The 25,836-nt window shown below is 33.1% G+C and overlaps 1 protein-coding gene and 1 long non-coding RNA gene across 2 annotated transcripts; one reads left to right on the plus strand and one right to left on the minus strand.

The window, feature by feature from the left end:
• Positions 1-7,449: 7,449 nt before the first annotated feature.
• On the minus strand, positions 7,450-8,382 carry LOC104590233 (putative mediator of RNA polymerase II transcription subunit 26b). The gene has a single exon (XM_010248804.1). The coding sequence runs from the start codon at positions 8,380-8,382 to the stop codon at positions 7,450-7,452; it is 933 nt and encodes a 310-aa protein (XP_010247106.1).
• A 13,168-nt stretch (positions 8,383-21,550) lies between these two features.
• LOC104590229 (uncharacterized) lies at positions 21,551-23,366 on the plus strand. The gene is made up of 4 exons (XR_734091.2): positions 21,551-21,771; positions 21,861-22,031; positions 22,324-22,420; positions 22,541-23,366. It is a non-coding gene; the product is annotated as an uncharacterized LOC104590229 (long non-coding RNA).
• The last annotated feature ends 2,470 nt before the right edge of the window (positions 23,367-25,836 follow it).

Genomic DNA, 25,836 nt, shown 5'->3' on the forward strand with positions numbered 1-25,836 from the left:
CATCTCTAGATGAAATTAATTAGTGTTATTTTGTATTGCAAAAAAATTATTAAAAATAGTATATAAAATATAAATAATTATTAATTACTTAAAAATAAATTACAAAACAATTGCCTACTCTTATGTATTTCTATTATTTAACTTTTGCTTAACAAAGTTCGTGCATCGCATGGGTTCAATAGTTGTTGTTATTGTTATTTATTATTATTATTATTATTATTAAAATAGTTACATACTTTTACATTTAATTCACATATACAGAAATAAAGAAAACATGAAAAAAGGAACATAATAAGAAAAACAACATAAAAATCCTATAATAACATAGGTAACACTATAAACTGTTTAGGTCAAATATAACATAAGATAATATAAGAAGGTCATAATTTCTAACTATCTAAACCAAGTCCACCACTTAGCCAACTCTAAGGATAAGAAATAAACACAATATATAGCAATTAAGCCTCGTTCGTTTACAACTTTGTAATTTACCCAGTGCACTTACCTAGATAAATTCACTTACCCCTGTTCCTTTCATTCTCTGGACAGACTGTAATTTACCCAAGCAACAGACTGACATTTTTACCCATAAAAAGCTAATATTAAAATGGACAAATCAAACCAAGTCATGAGAGGTATTTTTCTAAAATAAATTAAAAAAATAATGAAAATTTTAAAATAAATGTTTATATATGAAATAATAAAACGAAATTAAAAAATCACAATACAATTGGAATAAAACAATCTAACAAAATTAAAAGTAAAAATAAAAAATTATATATATGGGCCTGATTGGGTCGTGTTGTGCCATGCTGGCCCATGTGCCTAGAAATCCAGGCCTGGCATGGCCCATATATTCATGCCGGGCCGGACCAAAATCATGTCCGGCCATATCGGCCTGTGGGCAATTCAACTCGATTTACAACTCTAGGCTTAACTGGGGGGATGTGTTTATAGCAGCTAACATTTTATGATCTACTGAGACACGCTATTTGTATGTAGTTTATCACTACAATAACATAGAAGAATATGATTGTTTTCTCATCAACATCCATGCTATATGAAAGAAAATATCGGACAAATCAACTTTTCTTAGAATAATCAGCCAACTTAGTTTTCCTTGATTTTATGTGTATGTTTATTTTTATTGTGAAATTTTTAAAAAGTTAAATGGGGCTTTCCCTAGTCATTTAGATGAGATTATCAATGTTTTAAAAACTGACTTGGAACCAAAACTGCTTTGGCCATCAATTTTTGGGTCAATGTTTCGACTGTTCAGTTTGAACAAACATGTTCCAAATTAAAAAATAATAAATAATTAAAATAAAAATGACCAAAAACCGTTGTTTGAGTTGAATTGATCAATGGCTCGACTGCTCAGATTAACAGGTCACTGATCAAATCAACGGTTTTTTTTTCCAAAAAACAAGGGTGAAACAGAATCAGTTGCTTGAACAGTTATCGGGCCAAATAGTTCAATCATCTGAGTCAATAATGGTTCAAAAACATTGGAGGTTATTATTGTTTTTTTCATGTTTTTGTTCCACCTATTTTAGTGACGATAAGAAGGGCACTATGGAAGGGATTGTAACTGGCTGACGAGGAAGATGAGATTTTGGAGCACTCTGCTTGCTACCCAATTGGAAGAGCAAAAACTTTGGTTAAACTGCAGCTATTTTGAAGAATCCATTAAAAAAAAGCTTTAACAGAAAAACCTACTTTTAAGCATCTAGACCGTCCAAATGAGTTCCAATTTTCAAAGCCAAAACTACCATTAGAAAGCGCTCCCCACCCAAATGGGCATTTATTGAGTTTCCTTGATCTAACCAAGGAGATGAACTAATTCTGCAAGTTTACATATAGTAATGTAAATAAACGAACCGATTGGCTATGGCTTGTTACTCCTATACCTTACACTGTTTGAGTCACAACTAAGTGAGTATATTTAGATGACTTCATTACTACTAGTCTACCCGATCAGTTTCATTTTTCTCCAAAACCGTTGATTTTGGTTAGCAAACCGTTGAACCGGTCAGTTAATCGTTCGAATGGTTTTGATCATTTTTCAATTTTTTAATTTTTTTGTCAAACGGGCCGGCCGTTTGGGTCGAACGGTCAGACTGTTCGAACCGGTAACCAGACCCTTGACCGGTTCGATCACCGGTTCGTTTTTAAAAACCATGGGCCTACTTGTGCCCTAACAAAATTCATTTTATCTAAAATAAATATATCTTTTTATTTTCTTCATATTTTTTACAGAATAATGAAAAGAAATATTTAAACACTAAATAATTTATTATATTAAGAGAAAATAATTTCCATTTCAATTCACAAGAAAAGTCAAAAAGCCCTAATAAGGAAAAGTAAATTGAGACAGGAAGAGGTTGGTTAGTCCCATTCTTAAAGACTACTTCAAACTATAAAAATAAGCTTTTGCGTTTGAGCTTTGGGCTGTGAATAACAAAAGTGAGGGCCCGTTTGGGAGGGCTGAGCTGAAGATTCTCCTATACTGGTTCTGCTGCTTTGAAGAGCTTTGGATAAGTTATTCAGGTTGAAGTGGACAATCTTTAAATGATTGATTGGCAGCCAATTTAGGCTCTTTAGATTTTTCACCAAACATAGCTTACAGGCTGTCCACGTGGGGCCTATTTTGGAAAGTCAGAAACCGTTGTCTTCAGCCCTACCAAATAGGGTTGAGCATTCGGTTGATTCAGTTAAAAATTGAACTGAATAAATCAAAATTTTAATAACTGAAATAAAATAAATGAAAACCGAAACCGAATTACAAGAAAACCAAAATAATTAAAACCAAAATTTTTGGTTCGATTTTCGGTTAAAAACCGAATTTAATTAATATATATAAAATAGTATATATTATAACCTATAATATATATTATTAAAATATATATTATGAAATTGAATTTCATTATATTACATTATATATAATATATTAATATATAAATATATTGCATATTATATATTAAATGTTATATATTGTATATATAATTACATATTATATAATGAATTTCAATTAATTGGGTTTTTTTAATTAACTAAATTTCTAACTCTAAAAACCAAAACCGAAAACTAAAATTCTTAAGAGCCAAATTAACCAAACTGAATTACCCAAAAACCAAAAAAACCGAAACCAAAATTTTCGGTTCGGTATTTCGGTTTTAAACAAATAATGCTCACCCCTACTACCAAATAGAGTGAAAAAATGTTAAGAGTTGATATTTAGAAAACTTTTTTTTTCTACAAACATATTTCTTGAATTCGTATTCACAAGTATATTAGTACTAGCAGGGACCCACACGATGCACAAGCCTTTGTTAAGTGAAAGCTAAACAACAAAAATATATAAGAGTATACAATTGTTTTATCTTTTAACTTTTTAAATAATTAATAATTAGTTATATTTTATATACTACTTTTAATAGTTTTTTACAATACAAAAATAACAATAATTAATTTCAGCTAGGGTTGTTCATCAATCCGGTGCAACCGACCAACTTGACTCGATTTGGTTGGCTTTCTAGTATTAACGATCAACTGTTGTTCAACAATTTCCCAACCCATCAGGCTTCGTCAGTTTCGATTTGACCACTTGTAAACCGATCAAAACCGACGAAATTTGACCATAGATATATATTAATATTTTATATTTTTTTTTATAATTTTATAATTTATTTTTTAATAATACCACTATAATTTTTAAATTTAAATTTAATTTTAAAATTTAAATTTAATTTTAAAATTTAAATCTTTTGAACCAATTGACCAAACCAAAAATCAACCCAAACTGATACAACCCAAGTTGTTTGATTTTCACTAATGGTTAGTTGGTTTTGGATTACCAACTCCCCAACATGACTAGGTCGATTTGGTTGGCCAAACAACCTACAACTGAACCGAACCGACCTATGAATACTCCTAATTTCAGCTAAATTAATAATCCAATCACTAATAAATAATAATAGTTTAATATCCTATAATTATTGAAAATTTATAGAAAAAATACACAATTATTGAAAATAAATTTATAATGAAAATACAATAAAGAACTAACAATACAATAAATACTGAAAATATATTAAATTAGTAAATAAATAGTGTAGTCTCAAATAATACTTTAATTAATAATAAATATTAATAAAAAATATAACAAAAATATATAATTTCTAAAAGTTAAACTTAAAAAGTTAAAAAGCAGAAATTTAATAAAGAATTAATGAAAATATATTTCATCAAAAAATAAAATAAGTAATTACTGAATATACAATAATATTTATTTGAGTATATATAAATATACATTAATATTTTAAAATTATTAGTAATAAATATTATGTTTTGGAAGTTATTTTCTTGAATTATTAATTGATATAAGTAAAATTAGTTATTTACAATATTATTTAGTTATTTCAATAATATCAACATTTAAAATTTTGAAATATTAATTATTTATTGAATTTAATAATCCATAAAATTATAATTTATACTATTATTATATAATTTCGTTATTAATTTTGTAAAATATTAAATTAATATTAACTTGAATATTATGAAATCTATTATTATTATTTTTCTACTTTTAAGAAATTTTTAAATTTATTATATAATTTTGTTATTTTAATATTTGAAATTTAGTTATATTAATTATTTCATTATTTAAAATATTTACTTATTTAAATATTTATACAATATGTAAGATATTTAAATTTTTTTTATTTGAATTTTATTTATTTTAAAGTTATTACGTAATATTAAATATTTTTTATACAATAATTTATATATTTTTAATATTTTTATTTAAAATATTTAGTTATTGAATTATTTAAATAATATTTTATTCTTTTAATGTTAAATTTTTATTATTTGAATAGCATTTAAATTGAATAACCCGTAAAATTATAATTTATATTGTTAGTACATAATTTTGTGTTGAATTTTGTAAAAATATAAAATCATTAATAATATGCATATTATTAAAAATATTATAATTATTTTTTTGTATTTTTAATAAATATTTTAAAGTTATTATTTTTTTTCGTATTTTTTGTATTTATAATATTTAAATAAATCTTAAATTTTTTTAATTCAAACTTTCTTTAGATAATAAAGAAAATTTGGGGTAGAGGATAAATAAGAATTAGAGATAGTTTAGGAGAGAAACTCTCTACTAAATTAGAGATAATTTATGATATAAATAGGAATTAGAGATAATTTAGGAGAAGATATGGGGGATAGTGGTGCCACTTGGACGGACATTAGAAAAGAAAATCCCTCTTTCTTTATCCATTATTGTTAGAGATAATTTAACCTATACTGTTTCCTTATTGGTTTAATAGATAATTATGTGAAATTAAGAAAATAAAACATTTAAAAAAACAGAAAATTAGGAAGGGGGTTTGAAGCAAGGAGAGGGATGGTGAAATAGGCCACCCTGCTTTGTATATATAGAATAGATACATATTGAATTGTGCCTAACCCCTCTTGGTTTGAAAAAAAAAAAAACAGCCCAGTACTTCCTCTTCTAACTCCATGAACTGTTTTTGAGTCCAGATTAGCTGCGCTTGATGACTGCATTAGGGTTTATGTAACCAATAATAACGCCCCACATCAGCCACAAAGTGTACCGATCAATCCGTCACTTCGCATGGTTGGCTGATGTGGGGAGTCATTATTGGTTGCACAGCTTCTAATACAACCATCAAGTTCAGCTTATGCATGCAAGTTCCTACTTTTTCATGGCATATTCCCTTCATGCCATTATCTGCCTATTGATCATCTATCGGAGAAGTACGGACAGGCTCAATGCAGATTTTTAAATTCCACTGCAGAGCTATAAACATTCAAAAGGTCAAAAGCCCCAATTCTATACACCAATGCTCATCCGTGAATTGACACCCACCCCAACTGTATTTTGGGCCTAAAAATTCTGACCTTAGGCTGAACCGTCATTCTCCCTTGATCTTTTCTTTTACCTTTTTTTCTCTTTATCATAAAGTATCAGATTTATATTATCCATTGGAACTTAATAAATTGTTAATCGAAGTCCCATAAGCAGCTCCCTACAAAGTACCCAAAACAAAATCCAACAATTATCCTACCCAAATCCCATCTCTAGGGTGTCATGAACATCACATAAGAAATTAAAGAGATGCCAAAAGAAGAGAATATTTTGTTGTGAGTGTGGTGGTAAGGCTACACACGGGTCTTCTTGAAAGACGAAGGAAGATCAAGAGTAAAGGGTAAGTTTAAAAGCTCTGAGTGACAGGGTGGTAGAATGATGAGATAATAGAATGATAGAAGAATGTTCTCGTTGTGAGCCACACCTCTATTTATAGGGAGAGATCTTGAGGTCCCAAAAGGAATGAGATAAATGTGTTTTATTCCCATTAGGAAAAGGAATCTCCGATTCGTTTGAGGATTCTCATAATACACATGGGCTACTTCCTTTTGCAAGTTTCTTAGACTTGCGTGGCACGAATAACGTCGATATTAATCTTGTGCCTTTTCTTAATCTTATTGGGCGTTCTATCACACGCGACGCTAATGAATCATGTGTTTCTTTGCTCGTTTCTGCAGGTTTGCGATGGCTTTTTGAGCTCATTGCAGCCTCGTGATGAACTTGGACTCATCACAAGCTCGCAGAGGCCTTGAATTTATCTTCAGTATGTGACTTTAAATTTGTTGCAGGCCCATGGCGGCTCTGAGATCATCATAACCTTATTTTAGGATCTGAATTCATAGCAAGCCTGTACAAATTCAGAGCTCATCACGGATTTATGCCAAGTCCTGAACTCATCATGAATGCCTTTGTGGCACCAGTTTAGCACCTTCTGTGTTATTACTATTGTGGTGATGACCACTAAACTTGTTCAAATCTCGTTCTACTTACTTGACATGATAATTTATGCAATAACAAGAAGACATTCATTCCTACTGTCTTCTTTTATTTGGTAGCATTCATTCCTAATATCTATCCATCGTATCAAACCCAAATGGGAATTAATAAAATTACATAAATCTGTGTGCCCTGTTTCTTTTTCTTTTCTTTTCACATCTCTATTTTTACTTTACTGTGAGTGTGTTGTACCATTGGAATCTGTGTTTCTAGGTTTTGTGCAACACTAATTCTAATATCATCTCATTTATTCTTAACTTTAAAGTTTTGCTTATATATGTTATTCGACATTGAATACAGGTTCATAGATTTTTCAGTGACTAAAAAACAAAGAATATTATGTTTGCCTTTTACAAGATTTTTCAAGGGCAAGTTAAGCAGGTGTGAAACAAATAGATAACAAAATATTTTCTTGTTTCATTATCAAATATTTTAATATGATAAATACCCATATTAGTCTATTATAGCCTAGACGTGAAGCCATAGCAAGTTGGTGTTTTTTCAACTACCAAATAAAAGCAAATCAAAGCAAGTTTCTATAATCATCGCTTTGCATTGTGATTTTCAACTTTCTCATGGGAGCTTCTGTGGCCAGTACTCTCCATAGGAAGACCGTCCAACTCCATCATGAACTTTGTGCAGCGTTGCTTCTTGGCATTCTCTGCTTTTTGGTATCCTTCATGAATCTTCTTGCTTGCTTCAATTTTCTCACGGATTATTGAGTCTTCTAGCAAGGCTGCAGGTTTTTTCTCCAACTTCTTTTCATCCTTGCTCTCGCTGAACTCCATTGATGACTTGGTGGTGATGGCCGGAGCTGCACCAGGCAAAGCAACGTCGTCCCTCTGGGTCAGCCATTCGTCCACCATTGTTTGCCAACCCTGAATCAGAGTCCGGGCTAGGTGACGAATCTGTTTCGACTCGGTCTTCTTCCTGAGTTGATTTATCGCCTTTCCAATCTCAGTTTTCTCCAATGTCACAACAGAAATCTCCATTCTCTGAAGCCTCTGTAACAAATCCAACACCGACTCTTCATCTTGACTGACAGAAAGGTTCCTTTTGATCCGTAAAATCTCCCAAACAACAGTCTGACTCTCGCTAATTGCAATCTCTTCTGTCTTCACACTTCCTTCAGTTTCCTCTGTCATCAGCACTTCTGTTGGCTTATCTTGGCTGCTATCCTTGGAGCTGCAGATACTAACATTACTCTCCTCAGTAGAGACGCCCTTCTGTTGAATGCTATCTCCTACTTTCACTGCTTCCGGTTCCAACACATCAGACCTGAGACTCCTACTGCTGCTGTTGCTGAACCCACAAGAGAATAGTTCCTCCACGATTCTTCCCCTCTTCGTCCTAAACTCGTCTGGGCAATCCAAAGCAGCCACCATGATTGCATTCTCAAGAACAGTCAAGATATCCCCGTCTGCACCTCGAAAGAACTTCCTCCAGTAATCAAGTTGGATGGGTTCTTCAGCCATTATCAATTCAATCCACACACGACGAGAATCGTGAACCAAAAGCCTAGAATTAATAAACCCGAGCTTAACGATAAGATAACTATGAAGACCAAATCCAGTGTTAAGCGTATATTTACTGTCGTGAATCCTGATGGGTTTCTGAGTTTTGGAAGTTCTAGCTATATAAGTAGTAACAGTAACAGATTTTAATTTCCTAAGTTAAGCGACTTTCCGATTTTGATTAGGAGAAGGAGACTTTCCGTGGTTATCTTTTGGGTTAAGGAAAGAATCTATCTATTCTATAATCGATACAGAGAACAAGGTTGTCCGCGGGCTTCTCCTTGTTACAAACCCCTTCTTAATTTTTTTTTTATTTTTTAATTCTACATAATTACCCATTAAAAGAATAAGGAAAGAAGGAGGCTAAATTATTTCTAACAACCAATAATAAAAAAAGAGGCCAAGTGGCACCACTATCCCCTATTTTCTCATAAATTATCTGTAATTCCTATTTATCCTCTCCCCCACTTTTTATATATACTAGTGCGATGCACGGGAGAATCTGAAAGATTTAATAATTTTATTTTTCATTTAATGTTGATTTATAAAAAATAATTATTGTTAATTGAATATGAACAAATATTTTTTAATAAATTTAGTTTTATTAATAATTTGTAGTAATTTTAATGATTTTTATTCTTTTTATTATTTTTAAATGAAAATTTGATTAACTTTAAATAAATCAAAATAATTATAAAAACTAACATTTTTATTAATTCCACTAATTATATAGGAATGACAACAAGGGTGTCTTCAGGGTAGGGCACCCCATCCCTTTCCCTACCCCATAGTAAAGACACTCTACCCCATCCCCGTCCCGTCCCCAATGTCACACAGGTTTAGGGAAATGTAACCACTCCTCAATGTTGGGCAAGTTCAGGGGCAAGGCACCCCACTCCTCATCAAGGATGGAGAATCTTCGAATTTACATGCCCCGTCCCCAGTATTGGGCGGGTTCAAGTAGAGGTGTAAATTGGGTCATGTTAGGTCGGCACGACACAATCCGCATGTGGCCCGCGCAAAGTGCGAGTCACGTCGTGCTGGCCCACGAGGTGTCCTAAGTCGTGCCTCCCTCCTCTAAGATAATTTGGGGGGTCGGTTCGGCACGACCCACGGTTTGAGTCCGCACGGGCCCGTGTCGTGCTGTGGATCGGGTTGGTCCATGGGTCGGGCCTTGGGCTAGGCCATGCCGCACACCAAGCCAATCTCAAGGCAAGGCACCCACTCCCTGTCCAAGGTTTTTAAAAGTGGATCAGATAGGGAACTATTCTAGGGTCGAATGGTCTGATTGTTTGGTCCGAATCGATGACCCACTTTGACAAAAAAAAGTAAAAAATTAGAAAAACAAAAACGGCCAAAAACTGTTGTCCGGGTTGACGATTTGATCGCCTAGGTCAATGGTTCGCTAACCAAATAAACGGTTTTTGGACAAAATGCGGTTTTGAGGGGAAACGGTGTCTGGTTCCCAATTTTTCCGATCTAACCATCTAGTTTGATCTAATTTTGAGAATACTGTCTCCGTCAACCCGATATTCAATTTGATGATAGAAATGATCAAAATGATATATTGAGTATCAACCACATGGTAAATTTCTAAAAGTACACCAAATTGTCTTTAATATTCAAAAATGTAATTCTATGAAAATTTTGAAAAATTTATTGTACTTGTGTAATTTTAAAAATTTATTTAAATTTTTATTAAATAATTTATTTTCTTTTTAAATGGTTTACTTATAGAATTATACTAACTAATTTATCTTATAATTTTTAATATAAACTAAACAATAGTTTCCTTTTTCCAATATTATACTAATTTATCTTAATAATTTGTGTAATTATTTATACAAATTATAGTTTTCCATTTCCCATAGTCATTTATATTTAATAAGTTTCAATAATTTGCAATGAAAATTACATAATTTTTCAATGGTTTTCCAAAATCTATCAAATTTCCTAAAATTTCCAAAATATTCTAATAATTTTCAATAATTATTTAATGCATTTTAAATAAACTTTCAAATACTTTATATCTTTTAATTTCAAAAAGGATATTTTACGAAAATGTAGTTTTATGAAAATTTTTGAAAAAATTAATACATTTGCTTAACTATGGGGATTTATTGAAAATTTTTTAAATTGTTATTAAATATTTATTTTTTATTTGGTAGTTTACTAACAAAATTGCACTAATTTATCTTTTATTTTTCAACATAAATTAATTAATAATTTTATTTTCTAACATTATAATATTTTTCTCCCATTTGTATTTGGTTAGTAATAATAATAATAATAATAATAACTAAAATTTTATACTTTTTGATAATTGTTAAATATAATTCTCAATTTTATAGAAATTAGTTAAAGAGTTTTCAATTTCTATAAAATGTTGTTAATGTGTTAATTAACAACAATATTTATTAATTTTTGGTAATTTACAAACCATATTTATTAACTTTTGGTAATAACACTATTTAATATTCATTGAATATGGGTGGGATTAAATATTAACCATATTTAATTATTTATTAATTAATATAAATATTTTAAATGAGGGAGAGTGGATATAGATTGGGGGATGCATTTTAGGAATTGATTAGGGAGTGGGGCAACATGATACATTCCTATTGGTTTAAACAAGATACCTTATGAGAGAGATTATAGGAATATTTTTAGGTAGTTGGGTGACATGGCTTAATAGGAGTGGTGGGAAGGGGAGCGGAGAGAGTCAAAGAGAATGCAGGGTGGGGATAATAGAGCAAAGAGAGGCATGGCGACGGGGACCCGTGCTTTTGTTAAGCAAAAGTTAAACAATAGAAATACATAAGAGTATATAATTGTTTTATATTTTAACTTTTTAATAAACAATCCATTCAAACTCAACCGAGTTGGTCAGTTTTCTAGTATTTTAGATCAGCTTTGGTTTAATAAATATATTAATATTTTATATTTTAAATTTATTTTTTAATACAGGAAAGTAGGAAAATTCCCATATTTGTTATTCTAAAATGTTTTATATCATAGATTTAATTTTTGTAATTCATTTTTTAATAATTTCATTGTAATTTATGAAATTTAAAGTTAATTTTTAAGTTTAAATCTTTTGAACAAACAAGCTAAACCGAAAATAGACCCAAATTGATACAACTCGATTTGGTGGGTTTTCGCCGATGGTCAATCGGTTTCGAGTGACAAACTACGGACTTGACCAGATCAATTTGGTTGGCGAAACAGCCTGCAGCTGAACTGAACCAATCATTGAACACTCCTAATTTCAACTAAATTTATAGTCTAATCTCTAATAAATAACAATAGTTAAATCTCCAATAATTATTGAAAATTTATAATAAACGTACACAATCATTGAACATAAGCTTATAATGAAAATATAATAGATATATAATAAAAATACAATAATTACAAAAATATAATAAATACTGAAAATATACTAAATTAGTCAATAAATAGTGTAATCTTAAATAATAGTTTAATCTCTAATAAGTATTAATCTATAAATTATAAAAATATATAATTACTAAAAATTAATTTATAACAAAAATAAAATAAATACGATAAATTAAATTTCAAAAGCTAAATAATAGTTTTTTAATCTCCAATAATTATTGATAATTTTATATTAAATAACAAAAATAACAATACATTTATAAATAATTATTGAAAGCATATTTATATAAAAACAATAAATAATTACTGAAAATAAAATAAATATTAATTATAGTATATATAAATAATGAATATACAATTTTATTGTAAAATTATTACTAATAAATATAATTTTGTTGATAGTTATTTTCTATAATTATTAATTGATATAAGTGAAATTAGTTATTTACAATATTATTTAGCTATTGAAATAATATTTTTATTTAAATTATTAAAATATTAATTATTTAATGAATTTAATAATCTATAAAATAATAATTGTACTATTATTACATAATTCGTTATTAATTTTGTAAAATATTAAATTATTATTAATACGAATATTATGAATTCTATTATAATTATTTTTCTACTTTTAAGATTTTTTTTTTAAATTTATTACATAATTTCGTTATTTTAACTATTTAGAATTTTGTTATGTTAAATAATATTTAAATAATATGTAAAATATTTAAAAATTTTCATTATTTGAATTTTATTTATTTTAATGTTATTACGTAATATTAAATATTTTTTTATATTAGCTATTTTTAATGTTTTTTATTTAAGATTTTTAGTTATTGAAATATTTAAATAATGTTTTCTTTTTTAATGTTAAATGTTTATTATTAGAATAATATTTAAATTGAATAATTCGTAAAATTATAATTTATATTGTTACTACAAAATTTGATGATGAATTTTGTAATAATATTGATTTATTAATAATATGAATATTATTAAATCTGTTATTTTTTTGTGTTTTGAATAAATATTTTAAATTTAGTGTATAACATTTAAATAATTCTGAATTTTTTTAATTGAAACTTTTTTTAGATAGATATAGATAAAAAGTGGGGGAGAGGATAAATAGGAATTAACAAGAGATAGTTTAGGAGAGAATCTCTCTACTAAGTTAGAAATAATTTAAGAGATAAATAGGTGTTAGAGATAATTTAGGAGATAAATAGGAGTTAGAGACAATTTAGGAGGAAGTGAGGGAAAGTGGTGCCATTTGGCTAAACATTAGAAAAGCAAATCCGTCTTTCTTTATGATTGTTAGAAATAGTTAAGCATATGTTATTTCATTATTGGTTTAATGGGTAATTATGTGGAATTAAAACAATAAAAAAATAAAAAAAAACAGAAAATTAGGAAGGGGTTTCAAGCAAGGAGAGGGCGGCTGATATGGTAGGACCAATTTATATATATATATATATATATATATAGAAAGTTTGAATTAAAAAATTTAGGAATTATTTAAATATAATAATGAAATTACATAATAACTTTAAAGTATTTATTAAAAGCACGAAAATAATCATAATAGATTTAATAATATCCATAATATTAATAACTTTATATTTACAAAATTCATCACAAAATTATGTACTAACAATATAAATTATAATCTTACAGATTATTCAATATAAATGTTATTTAAATATAAAAAATTTAACACTACAAAAATAAAATACTATTTAAATATTTAAATAACTAGATATATTAAATAACAAAACATTAAAAGTAGTTAAATAATTTTATAACAAAATATTTAATATTATATAATAACTTTAAAATAAATAAAATTCAAGTAATGAAAAATTTTAAATCTTTTACATATTCTTTAAATATTTAAAGAACTAAATATTTTAATAAAGAAATATAAAAGCCAACTTCCACCGCTGTAATCGAACCATCTTTTGGGTTAATATAGTAACTTGAACTAGTAGTTGTGGCAACATTGATCTCCCTTGCCCTCTCTAGTAGTTGGTGTAGCTTAGGTAAGAGGTACGTCAACATGGAAGGGAATATCACCTAAGATTCCTGAGGAGATAGAGGACATGAGAAAGGTTCCCTATGCTTATACTGTAGGGAACATCATGCATGTCATGTTGTGCACTTGACTTGACACTGCATAGGTCGTTAGTGTTGTGAATAGATACTAGTCCAACCCAAGATAGGAACATTAGAAAACTGTGAAAAACCTACTAAAATATTTGAGAAGAGAAAAAGACTATTGTCTTATCTTTGATGATAGTCTACTACAAATGATTAGGTATATAAATGTCGATTTTCAATCAGATCCAAATGATAGAAAGTCTATATCTAGATACATCTTTATGTTGGGATCCTATGTTGTCAGTTGGAGAAGTAGCAAACAAAGGTCCATGGTAAGTTTTACTACTGAGGCTAAGTACATTGTTGCAAGTGAGGCTGCCAAGAAAGCAGTTTGGATGAAGAAATTCATCCAAGAGTTAGGAGTTGTGCCCTCAAGCACGTCACCCATTCCATTGTTATGTAACAACAGTAGAGTGATTGCTTAAGCCAAAGAGTTGTGAGCCGACTCGAAATCTAAGCACATTAAGAGGAAATATCATATCTTACAAGTGATTGTTGAGAGAGGATGCATTCAAATTCAGAAGGTAGCATTAATGGATAATGTAACAGACCCATTGACTATGTCATTGACATAAAAAGTATTTGAGGGCACATAGACAATATGAGACTGATACTTATACCTATTTGGACTTAAGTGCAAGTGGGAGCTATTAGATAATATATGCTTTTAGCTTCAATCAAATTGATGTATACTAAATTTAGTAGTTAGAGAAGATGTCCTTTCCTATAAGTAGTGTTTTGATTATTTAGGACTAAGAAGTTAAAAGCAACATACCATTATAGGGTTGAAACCTAATGTGTTTTATCTTATATCAATACATTATCCTTTGAATTTATAAGGTATCTGAAACCAAGGGTCATTAAACTTAAGTGTTGGGCCTAGATTGAGCCCAATTCAATTTACCCAAGGATTCATTGTCTTGCAATATCAAAGCCCAGAATTTGGCTAGATTAGAGCCAAATTGAGACCAAAATTTGGCCCATGTGTTTCCCGACATGGGTGAACATATATGGACTGATATGAGACCTTTGTAGGTCCCATGCCATACATTATTAAAGCCTAATAAGTCTTGCAACAGTTATATAAATGAACCACTTGAAGAAATGGGCCTTAACCCAATAACTAGCAAGACTAGTTAAACTAATCACATGATAGCTTAAGTTATCCTGTAATTTGGGTCAAATATAAGTATGGATATGGGTTTAAACCTCCATATTATCTAATGTAATTAGAGACTCAACCGAAATTGGATTTGGATTAGTCCTAATTACATTAGGAATGAGGTCTATATGTAGAAACAAGAGGGAGAGTTCGACCTACACTATTCTAGGTACACCCTTGCACCTTTTCTCTTTTACCTTGCTTCCCATGAACCCTAATGCGAACTATCTTATGAGGACCCTGTTCTTCCATTATTCTCTACTATGCTTTTGAAGAAAAACAACAGAACTGAAGTGGTTCTCACAGCTGCATATGTCCAAGGTTGTTGGGGATCGGATTCAACTGAAAACTAGATCCAGGATCGACTTATGGCTTCAACTGTGCGATTTTCAGTTGGGAGGCTTATTTCAGTTTGAGTTTTGGATGTTAACTACCACTATGGGAGCCGCAATTTATGGACTCTTTATTAGGTATGCTCAATTTACTTTTGGTTTTCAAATCTGATTCATTATAGTGCTAGATCGATCCAAAAAGAATGCAATTCTCTAAAACCCAAGAATCCAGTTCTCGAATTCAGATTAAAATTTTGTTTCTAAATTTGGCAAGTAACCCTAGCTGATTCAGCCATGAAACAATTAATTTTCAGTCGTTTCAACATTAGTTCCCCATATCTATTAGATACATGTGTAAGTTTCTCACTTGTGAACCCATAGGGGGTTTTCTTCCCTTTCTTGTTTTGACACCTATGAAAGGAAAACCCCATTTGAAAACCACCACATACGTAATGAGGTGTAAAGACATATTTTTGTAACATATTATTTGAATTTTTGTTTTTTTCTGTACATTTGAAAACCACTACATATGTTCATTGTTGTGACTCCCTCTTGATGCGTAGTTGGGTCATATGTTGAAAACTATACAAGTTTTTGTCTTAAGAATGACATGCTTGTCATTACTAGTGGTGGCAATTGGACGAGTTGGGTTGGGTTTGGTTTGGGTTGAGTTTCAACCCAACCCATTTAACCCGTCAATGACCTAGTTATATAAAACTAAATGGGTTGCATTCAACCCAAACCCACTTTAATCCAATCCAACCCGCCCAAACCCATTAATCTTATATTTATGTACTTAAACAAAAAAACTAACTCATTTTTAATGAATAAGTTAGTCATAGCTTAGTGGTAATAGTAATTGCTATTTACACAAGTGATAAAGGTTCAAATCACATTACATGCACGCTATTTTTATACAACTAGTGGTTGAACCATTTAGATCCGGATCAGTCCGGTCATAACTAGACCCTGCTCGAACCGGTTCAGTCCGGTCAGACCAGACTTGATCGGACCTGACCAGTTCAGTTCGGTTGGTCCAAACCCCAATTGTGCCGATTCAATCCGGTCGGACCAGATTGGACCAGTTCAGTCAAATGGTGAATTGACTTGGGTCAGCTCATATCAGGTTGGTGCACGGTTTTGGGGCCGAACCGATTGGCCCGAAGTGGGTCAAAAGAAGTAAATCGGACCGGGCCAGATTTGTGTTGGGTTGTACAGATATGAATCAAACTAGACGATCCAAATCGGGCAAAGCAAGCGGGGTGATTTAGGGTTCAAACCCCATTCAGTCTGACCCGTTTCGGATTCGGGTCGACCCGTATAAGTTTTTACCGGGTTGAGCTGGGTTGTATGAATAATGGTTGGACCGGACGACCCAAACTGGGAAAAGCAAGTGGAACCGAGCCATCCCATCCGAGGTCTATTTCAGATTCGAGTCGACCCGGATCGGTATATGTTGGATCAGGTCAAATCGCATTGAATTGGTCCGAACTTGGGTCAAATTGATTTGGATTTATGTTGGGTGAAGTGTGTCAATTCAAGACAAAACTAAATTTAGTCAATAATTAATAGAAAATTAATGCATTAATTATAAATTATTTAATTCAAAACTAGACCCCGCTCGAACCGGTTCAGTCCAGTCAGACCAGACTCGACCGGACCGGACCAGTTCAGTTCGGTTGGTCCAAACCTCGACCGTGACGGTTCAATCCAGTCGGACCAGACCGGACCAGTTCAGTCAAATGGTGAATTGACTTGGGTCGGCTCATATCAGGTTGGTGCACGGGTCTGGGGCCGAACCGATTGGCCCGAAGTGGGTCAAAAGAAGTAAATCGGACTGGACCAGATTTGGGTTGGGTTGTACAGATATGAATCAAACTAGATGATCCAAATCGGGAAAAGCAAGCGGGGCAATTTAGGGTTCGAACCCCACTCGGTCCGAACCGTTTCGGATTCGGGTCGACCCGTTTCAGCTTTTACCGGGTCGAGCTGGGCTGTATGAATAGTGGTTGGACCGGATGACCCAAACTGGGCAAAGCAAGTGGAACCGAGCCATCCCATCCGAGGTCTATTTCGGATTCGAGTCGACCCAGATCGGTATATGTTGGATCAGGTCAAACCGCGTTGAATTGGTCTGGACTTGGGTCAAATTAATGCATTAATTATAAATTATTTAATTCAAATGAAGAAAATAAAAAAAAAAGAGGCTAAAGAATTAATACTAATGTCTCTAATGGTTAACCCAATGGTTATCCACAACCCAACCCAACCCATTTAAATGGACAAGTTGGGTGATGAGTTGATCACACAACCCACCAAGTAAATGGGCGGGTTAGATACTGGGTGGGTTGGCTGAATTCAGCGGGTTGGGTGAAAAATTGCCACCCCTAGTCATTACCAAACAAGTCTTAAAACATAAAATATATAAGCATTTGCTCTTTTGGGACCTCATTTGAAGCATTTCCTTAGGATTGTCATTGGGTTGGGTCTAGGTGGAACTAGCCCCAAATTGATTATTAATCAGAACGAAATTATAGACCCAAAACCGTCCTAATTAATAGAAATGATAGAAAAATTCTAAATTATATATATATATATATTAATAAGTTAAACATTTTTAACTAATATAATTATTTATCATCTATCAAATTCACCATTTTAGACAAAAAATATGATAAAAATTATAAAAAATTAAGAAATATTATATATAATTTAATAAAATAATCATTTCTAAGCTTGAATCAATTTGGGACAGGTAAGAAGTAGAACCGGCCCAATTATTAATGAGGACAAAATTGGATCTAGAACCATTATAATCAGTTCGGTTGATACAATATAGTTTCACAAATTTATTAAAGCTATCCTATAGTTTGATAAAACACCACATTCAGTTTCACAAATTTATTAAAGCTACCCTATAGTTTGTGTTTTATAACTAAAATACCCCCAATATTTTACAATCTATTACTTAAACGATCTTCCATTTAAGACCATTTGTGATTTTGTGTGTTGCCATCTAGGAATGGTCATGTGACTGCCTAAACTGATTGTAAAATGTTTAAGTGCATGGGCCCAAGGCCATTTCTTCCAGAAAGTGTTTTAGGTAGTTCTTTTTCTTTCCTTTTTTATTTTATTTTATTTTATGTTTTTGATTGATGGGGCCACACAATTGGGGGTAGTCCATCCCCTATACCTATAACTCCCCAACCCTAGTAGCAACGAGATTTGATCCCAAATCTCCTCTACAACAAGCCAAAGGCCCAACCAATTGAGCCACCATCAATTGGTAAGTACTCTTAGAACTTCACATTAATCTCTTAGAAAGGAAAAATTAATGTTTGGTTTGCAAATTTACCAAACAATTTTTTTTTTTCTATAGGATGAAGAAGAGGGAACGATGGTATCCATATTGTTCGTTACAATGCATATCTTCTTTGAATAGAGAATAAAATTGACTAAATGGAGCAGTCACCCACATTTTATTAGGGGTAAGAATGACATCTTCAATTTTATTTTCTATTTATTAATTTTATTCAAAAAGACATTAAGGCCAAACCCTCATGAATATGGATCTTGATTTTCCTTTAGATGATGAAGATAGTAATATACATCCAAATTATGTATTTTTTTGTTTTTGTCTTTCTTTAATTTTTATTATTTAATTATGACATCATGGCTTGACCCATTTGACACATATAGTTGAGTTTGCTTGTCCACCACCTAGACAAAAGGACAATTTCATTTTTTTGGTTCAACTTAGAAAAATGAGATTTATTGTTAAAAGTATTGGATATAGATCTAATAACAAAATTTATTGGTGAGAAAATATCTTAAACATATCATTTAATGATATAGAATAGGCGTTGCCACCTCAAATATATGACTTAATGAGGAGAAAAATAATAGTTTAAATTACATTTTTGCCCTCATAATTAAAAATGGACTAAATTTAAATTACATTTTTTATAACATGTGCATAAATATAACTTATTTATAACACTTATTTTTGTTTAATATGATGAATATACAATATTAGAGATGTGCCTATTTTCTTTTTTGCAAAATTTATGTTCTTTTTTATTTTGATTATTTTTTTAGTTTTTCTTGTTTAATTATGACATCAAATATTGGCACATTTGAACTAAAAGTTGAATTGTTGATCTGGACCAAAGAGGAAATTAATTTCATTTTTTGGTTGGTTTTAAAAATTTGTGTTTCATTTCCATTGTCAATATAAACAATTCTTGTTTATGACACTTATTTTTGTTTATTATGATTAATATAAAATATTAGAGAAATGTCCCACAAAGATTCACTCAGTTGACCGCAAATGGTAGAATTGGATTATCCACCACTTGTATGGAAGAATGGTTTCATTTTTTTTTTGGTTAATTTTAGAAAAGAATAAATTATTGAGACCTACCTTGAAGTTTCTTATCGTTGTTGAAATCTCCCCTGAAGTTTGATAATTGCATTCGCCTTCCTTGAACTTTATAAAACAATTGCAAGTAAATCCCCTCTCTTAGAATCTTCTAACAAGAGAAGAGGCACACAAATGTCCAAAATACCCATGTAGTTACCATTGAAATTGTTTTTATGCATAGCGTAATGCAAACTTTATGAATAACAACAAAAGAAAGTTTAAAATTGTAGCTTATTAGATGATTATAAGATAAGGGGTCTACTTGCAGTTGTGTTAAAAAGTTTAGGGGAGGTGATTGTAAATACCAAATTTGAAGAGAAGTTTCAGCAATGGACAGAAACTTCACAGGAGGTTTTAGCATTTTACCCTTTAAAAAATATGGGTTTTATATTGTTAAAAAAGTATTTGATAAAGATCTGATTATTAGAATTAATTAAATAAATAATACCTTAAATAAAAAATTTAATGTGAGAGAATGTCAATTAGTTTCTTAAATATAAGGCTTAATGAGAAGGGAATTAAATAAGGTGAAAATTTGTAAGGGATATTATATTATTAGCCCACAAAATTAAAGAGGAACTAAATTAAAAAACAAGGGTAGTTTGGTAAAAGAGAAAGTTCCACATGCTAAATGATACTTTTAATAGTATAAATATAAATAAAACACACAAGTATATAATATATATATATATATATATATATATATATATATATATATATATATATATATATATATGCATGTAATAGGGTCATTTACTAAAACACCCCTATATTTTCATGAATTTACTAAAATCTATCCTATAGGTTTTATTTTACTAAAACATCCCCTATAGTTTGCAATCAATTTACTTAAAACATCCTCGGAATTAAAGAGGAACTAAATTAAAAACAAGGGTAGTTTAGTAAAAGAGAAAGTTCCACACACTAAGTGATACTTTTAATAGTATAAATATAAATAAAACACAAAAGCGTGTATATATATATGCATGTAATAGGGTCATTTACTAAAACACCCCTATAGTTCATGAATTTATTAAAATCTATCCTATAGGTTTTGTTTTACTAAAACATCCCCTATAGTTTGCAATCAATTTACTTAACCGACCTTCCATTAGATGAAAGTGGAAAATGACAATATTAACCTTAAGTGGAAAATCTCCCCTAAAGTTTGGTAATTGCATTCACCTTCCTTAAGAAGTTTCAGGGGAGGTGATTGCCATTGTGTTAAAAAGTTCAAGGGAGGTGATTGCAAATACCAAATTTCAAGAGAAGTTTCAGCAATGGCTAGAAACTTCACAGGAGGTTTTAGCATTTTACCCTTTTAAAAAATATGGGTTTCATATTGTTAAAAAGTATTTGGTAAAGATCTAATTATTAGAATTTATTAAATAAAAATACAGTAAATACAAAATTTAATATGAGAAAAGGTCTATTAGTTCTTTAACTATAAGGCTTAATGAGAAGGGAATTAAATAAGGTGAAAATTTGTAAGGAATATTACATTATTAGCCCTCGGAATTAAAGAGGAATTAAATTAAAAAATAAGTCTAGTTTAGTAAAAGAGAAAGTTCCACACCCTCAATGATGCTTTTAATAGTATAAATACAAATAAAACACAGAAGTTTCATCTCTCACTTTTGAATTGAGTACCTTTCCTCCAAACGGTTTCATCTCCTACATTCAAAGAGATTGACGCTTCCACGATGGTTTATCTATGAACAGTTACTATTCTACTTCTGCCATTCTTATAAGAAGGATGGACAAGAAAGTGGAAAATCAGAGTATGCAGAGAAACCCAAGACAACTACCCAAGAGGGGAGCCAACAACAAGAGGGTGTCGTAGTCACAGATGTCCGTCATTGTTAGAGTAGGTGGGAGTGGCTGAAAAAAAACCCTTTTGGTTTTTAATTTAGTTGGTCTTTTTCAATTCTTTTTTATTTTTTCCTTCATTTTCTTTCAGGTTCTGCTTGAAGGCTGGTGTTTTTCGAGATGTCGACACACCAGCAGCGGCAAGCATGGAGGTGGAGGTGGAGGCCGAGAAGACACGGTTGAGATTAGCCACGAGAACACTGATGGTTTTGGAAAATCCGACAAAGATGGCGATGCTGAGGGAGAGCAAAATTTTTCAAAGGTTTTATCACTGTGTTCATTTATTCAAGTTCGTGCCTTCTCTGTTTATGGGCTTTCAATTTCTTTTATGATTTGTAATGTTAAAACTTGTATTCTTTCAATCCTTCTAATTTACTCGACTTTTTTTTAATCTCTTTGACTATTGATTTATGTATATGTCTTGGATCTGGTTTATAGCTGGGTTTAGTTCCAATTTAGTTTTGCTTGTTTCTTCTTTTCCTCTCTTTTTGCTCACATTAAAGTACATTTTGTCTCCTTTTCTTTCCTTCCTTTTTGATCAAGTTTATTTTCAGATGGAGTCTTGGCTTTCTTCCAACATGTGAGTCTCTTCTTTTCTTTTTCTTTATGGCTTTTTGGAGGATACTGGATCAATCTTTTCTCTCTTAGTAGGTTAGTCCGATCCACTTGTAAATTTTTGGCCTTTTTTATTTTCTTTCTAGTTTCTGATAGAATTGCTAAACATGGAAAAGCACTAATTCAAATCTTCTTCTTCCTTTCAAATGGTGGTAGCGGGATGAAAGAGCTGCACATAAATAAAATCCCCTCAGGTACAGAAGAAGTGGGAAGTGCAGAAGAAGAAGAAGAGACTGGCTTGGGTGATGGTGGTGGTGAAGGCCCTCACGGTAAGAAGCTCCACCTCACAGAAGAACAATCTCATCTCCTGGGAGAGTTTTAGATAGAATCAGACCTTGAATCCTATAACTCATTCCTTCGCAGATGATAACCCTCTTCGATGATCATCTTCCATGCAATTGCAGTCTTTTTTTTTTTTTCTTATCACTAACATTCCTATTTTGATATTTTGTGTTGGGGGTAAAAACCAAAGGAAGTGTTGGCTTTACAGCTAAAGTTGAAACCATGAGAAGTCAAAGTCTGGTTTCAAAATTGTAGGGCCAGGTGCAAACAAACTCCGTACCCTAATTAATAACGTATCCACTTCTAACTACCAATAAAAAGTCATAGTCGAATCGGAATGCAGACTTCAAAATCGAAGGTGGGATAAACATCTTCAATTTATGGTTAATTAATTGTTTGGGATATCTGGAAGGAGATGAACAAAGGATCTTTGAAGGGAAACAATGAATTTTTTCCTGATGATAGAGTAGTAGATTTACCACACAAAGTTTAAACATTTGGAATGCTTAGATTTTGGTGTTAATTTTGGCCAACTTTAGACCTTGTAGCTATAGATATTTTATGTTATCAATTTTCCTTTTGTGTTATTTATTGGTAAAACGTCTATATTGTTTGTTTTCTAATTCATTTCATGGTGTTAAGGCTAGGTGTCAACATAAGTGTGCCTAAGTGATGCTTGACATCTAAGGAAATGGCAAGTGATTGCAGGTGTTGGGTAGACAAGAATTAGGGTATCTCTCATTAAGTTTTTGATCAACCCAAAAGCATCGAATACCTAGATTCATATTCAATGGCAGCTCAAGAGGCAACCCAAGACTAATTTTTGGCAAGTGACAATATCATCAACATTGCCACATGATTCTTTGAACAACCTTATCCAGATGAGTTTCTTGTTATATGTGAACCCTGTGTTGAAAATTTTTCTTCAATTTCTTTTAATATTCCATACATACATACATATATATATATATATATATATATATATATATATATATACACCCCTTATAGATTCTTGAATTTACTAAAATCTATCCTAAAAATAAAAATGCCATTTTTGTACCTAGTAAAACATAGACAACCACTCTATTCTTCTCTATTTAGTCAATTATATTTTCTATGCAAAAGTGTTAGGGGTATGATAAAGGGAAATTTGGCCCGACCTCGCGATCGCCCGACACGTGGCAAAGGCAAGCAGCTCGGGACAGTAAAGCGCCCAAAGCGAACATCAGAAGCAAGTCCAAGCTCACTACCGAGCCCGACAGCCGCATTTCAAACGGCTTCCTGCCACCGCCACCAGCAACCTTCGTCACTAGCCGCAGAGACGGCTCCGACAAAAGGAACAGTGGCGATTCTGTCCGGCCAGAGGAAATGACACCCTAACTGGCAGGAGTTTAGAAGTAATCATGCCCGACCTGACGGAGGCCTGAAAGTGAGTGCGCGAGGTGGTTATAAAAGGTTTCTACCCCCCAGGAACGAGGTATGCTAACTTTCACGCTATCTGGTTTATCTTGCCTTTGAAGGATTCTAACTTGAGCTTCGGAGCCCTTACGCCGGGTTCTCCATGGAGCTTCTCTTCTCCTTCCGTTTCAGGTCCCTGTTACTCAGTTCAGAGGCAAGATCATCGACAGCTAAGACCGGCCAGATTGTGCATCATCAATTGGCGCTGTCTGTGGGAACGCTTCAAAAAGCCTCCCTCCAAAACTTCCATACCCTTTTCTTCTTCTCTAAGAAACTCAATACTCATGGCTTCATCTAGCAACGCCGGACGCGGCACAGAGACAAACACCACCGGGGAACAGCCCCAAGTTCCCGTGGTGTGTGTTGGGCAGTTCACCATCCCCCTCTCGGTGGATGGAATCCCCAATCTGACTACGCCACAAGCAGTGGCACCTGTAAGCCTACCTTCCGCAAACATCCCCTTCCCTCTTCCCATCGAGACTACCTTCACTGAATCAACCGTCGTCCCCCTGGCAACTAGCCAAAATCGGTTGGACGACTTAATGCAGTGCATGCGGGCAATGCAAGCCCAGATGCAGCAGTTCCAGCAACACCAGCTTCACCAGCACCAAGTGTTACACAACCTCTCCCAATACCACTATCAATAGCAGTTCCCCCAACTGACACCGAACCAACCACTACTTCCACCTCGCCACCCTGCCCCGAAGCCAGTCAAGGCCTCTCCACAGGATGGGCGCCTCCACCAAGGAAAGGCCTCTAGGCCCCAGAATCCCCCAAACAGCCAGGCCTCGTCCCCAGGCCGGAGAGAAAGAAAAGTCATCCCCGCCTCGCAGCTCGCAGGCGGATCAGGAACCTCGCCCACAAGGTCGGCACCTCGGGTCTCCAAACTGGAGTCCCCACTGGTGGAAAACCGATTCGGCGCACTGGCAGCAGCGGACTACCAGCACTCCGAGCCCATCGAGCTCAGCAACACGGAGGCCAGCAGCGCCAGTACAAGGCCCACTCAGCAGCGACGGCGCCGTCGAAGTCGGCGAACCGCCACCCGCGTCTTATCCGAGCTCAGAGGCAAAGGCGAGACGAGCTCGGACGAGGTAGGAGTCGCCCCGATTCTCTCAGTTCCTTCCCCCCTCGCCTCAGAACTCCTGGCAGTCCCCTTGCCCAGAGATTTCAAGCTCTCGCCCCTAGACAAGTATGACGGGTCCTTCGGCCCCAACGACCACGTGGACGCATTCCAGTCCCAAATGCACCTCGCCAGAGCCAGCGAATCATGCATGTGCGTGGCCTTCACCACCACCCTCAAGGGGGTAGCCCGCACTTGGTACAGGAACCTGGCCCCCGGATCGATAAAGTGTTGGGCTCAGTTCGTGCAGGTCTTCACTGCACACTTTGTCACCAGCAAACGGTGCCCCAGAGCAGAGGAAAGCATCTTCGCGGTAGTCCAGAGGGAAGGAGAACCCATACGGGGCTACATCAAGCGATTCAATGAGGCATGCTTACAGATATCGCGGTTAGACCCCACGGTGCAGCTCGCCACAGCAAAAAGAGGGGTGACGCACAAGGAGTTCAAATGGCACATGGTAGCCAACCAGCCCGTGACCGTGGCCGAATTCCTCAAGCTCGCGGACAAGTTCATGAGAACGGAGGAGGAAATCAACCAGCGAACCGAGGGTGAAAACGAGAAAAGAAAGAGGGACGGCGAGCCCTCTAGCTCG

This window comes from Nelumbo nucifera, chromosome 1, assembly GCF_055504915.1.
Source record: "Nelumbo nucifera cultivar China Antique chromosome 1, China Antique-T2T, whole genome shotgun sequence".
NCBI lineage: Eukaryota > Viridiplantae > Streptophyta > Magnoliopsida > Proteales > Nelumbonaceae > Nelumbo > Nelumbo nucifera.

Bases quoted from the DNA above. Each gene is read 5' to 3' on its own strand.
- LOC104590233 (XM_010248804.1), bottom strand. From the start codon at position 8,382: ATGGCTGAAGAACCCATCCAACTTGATTACTGGAGGAAGTTCTTTCGA.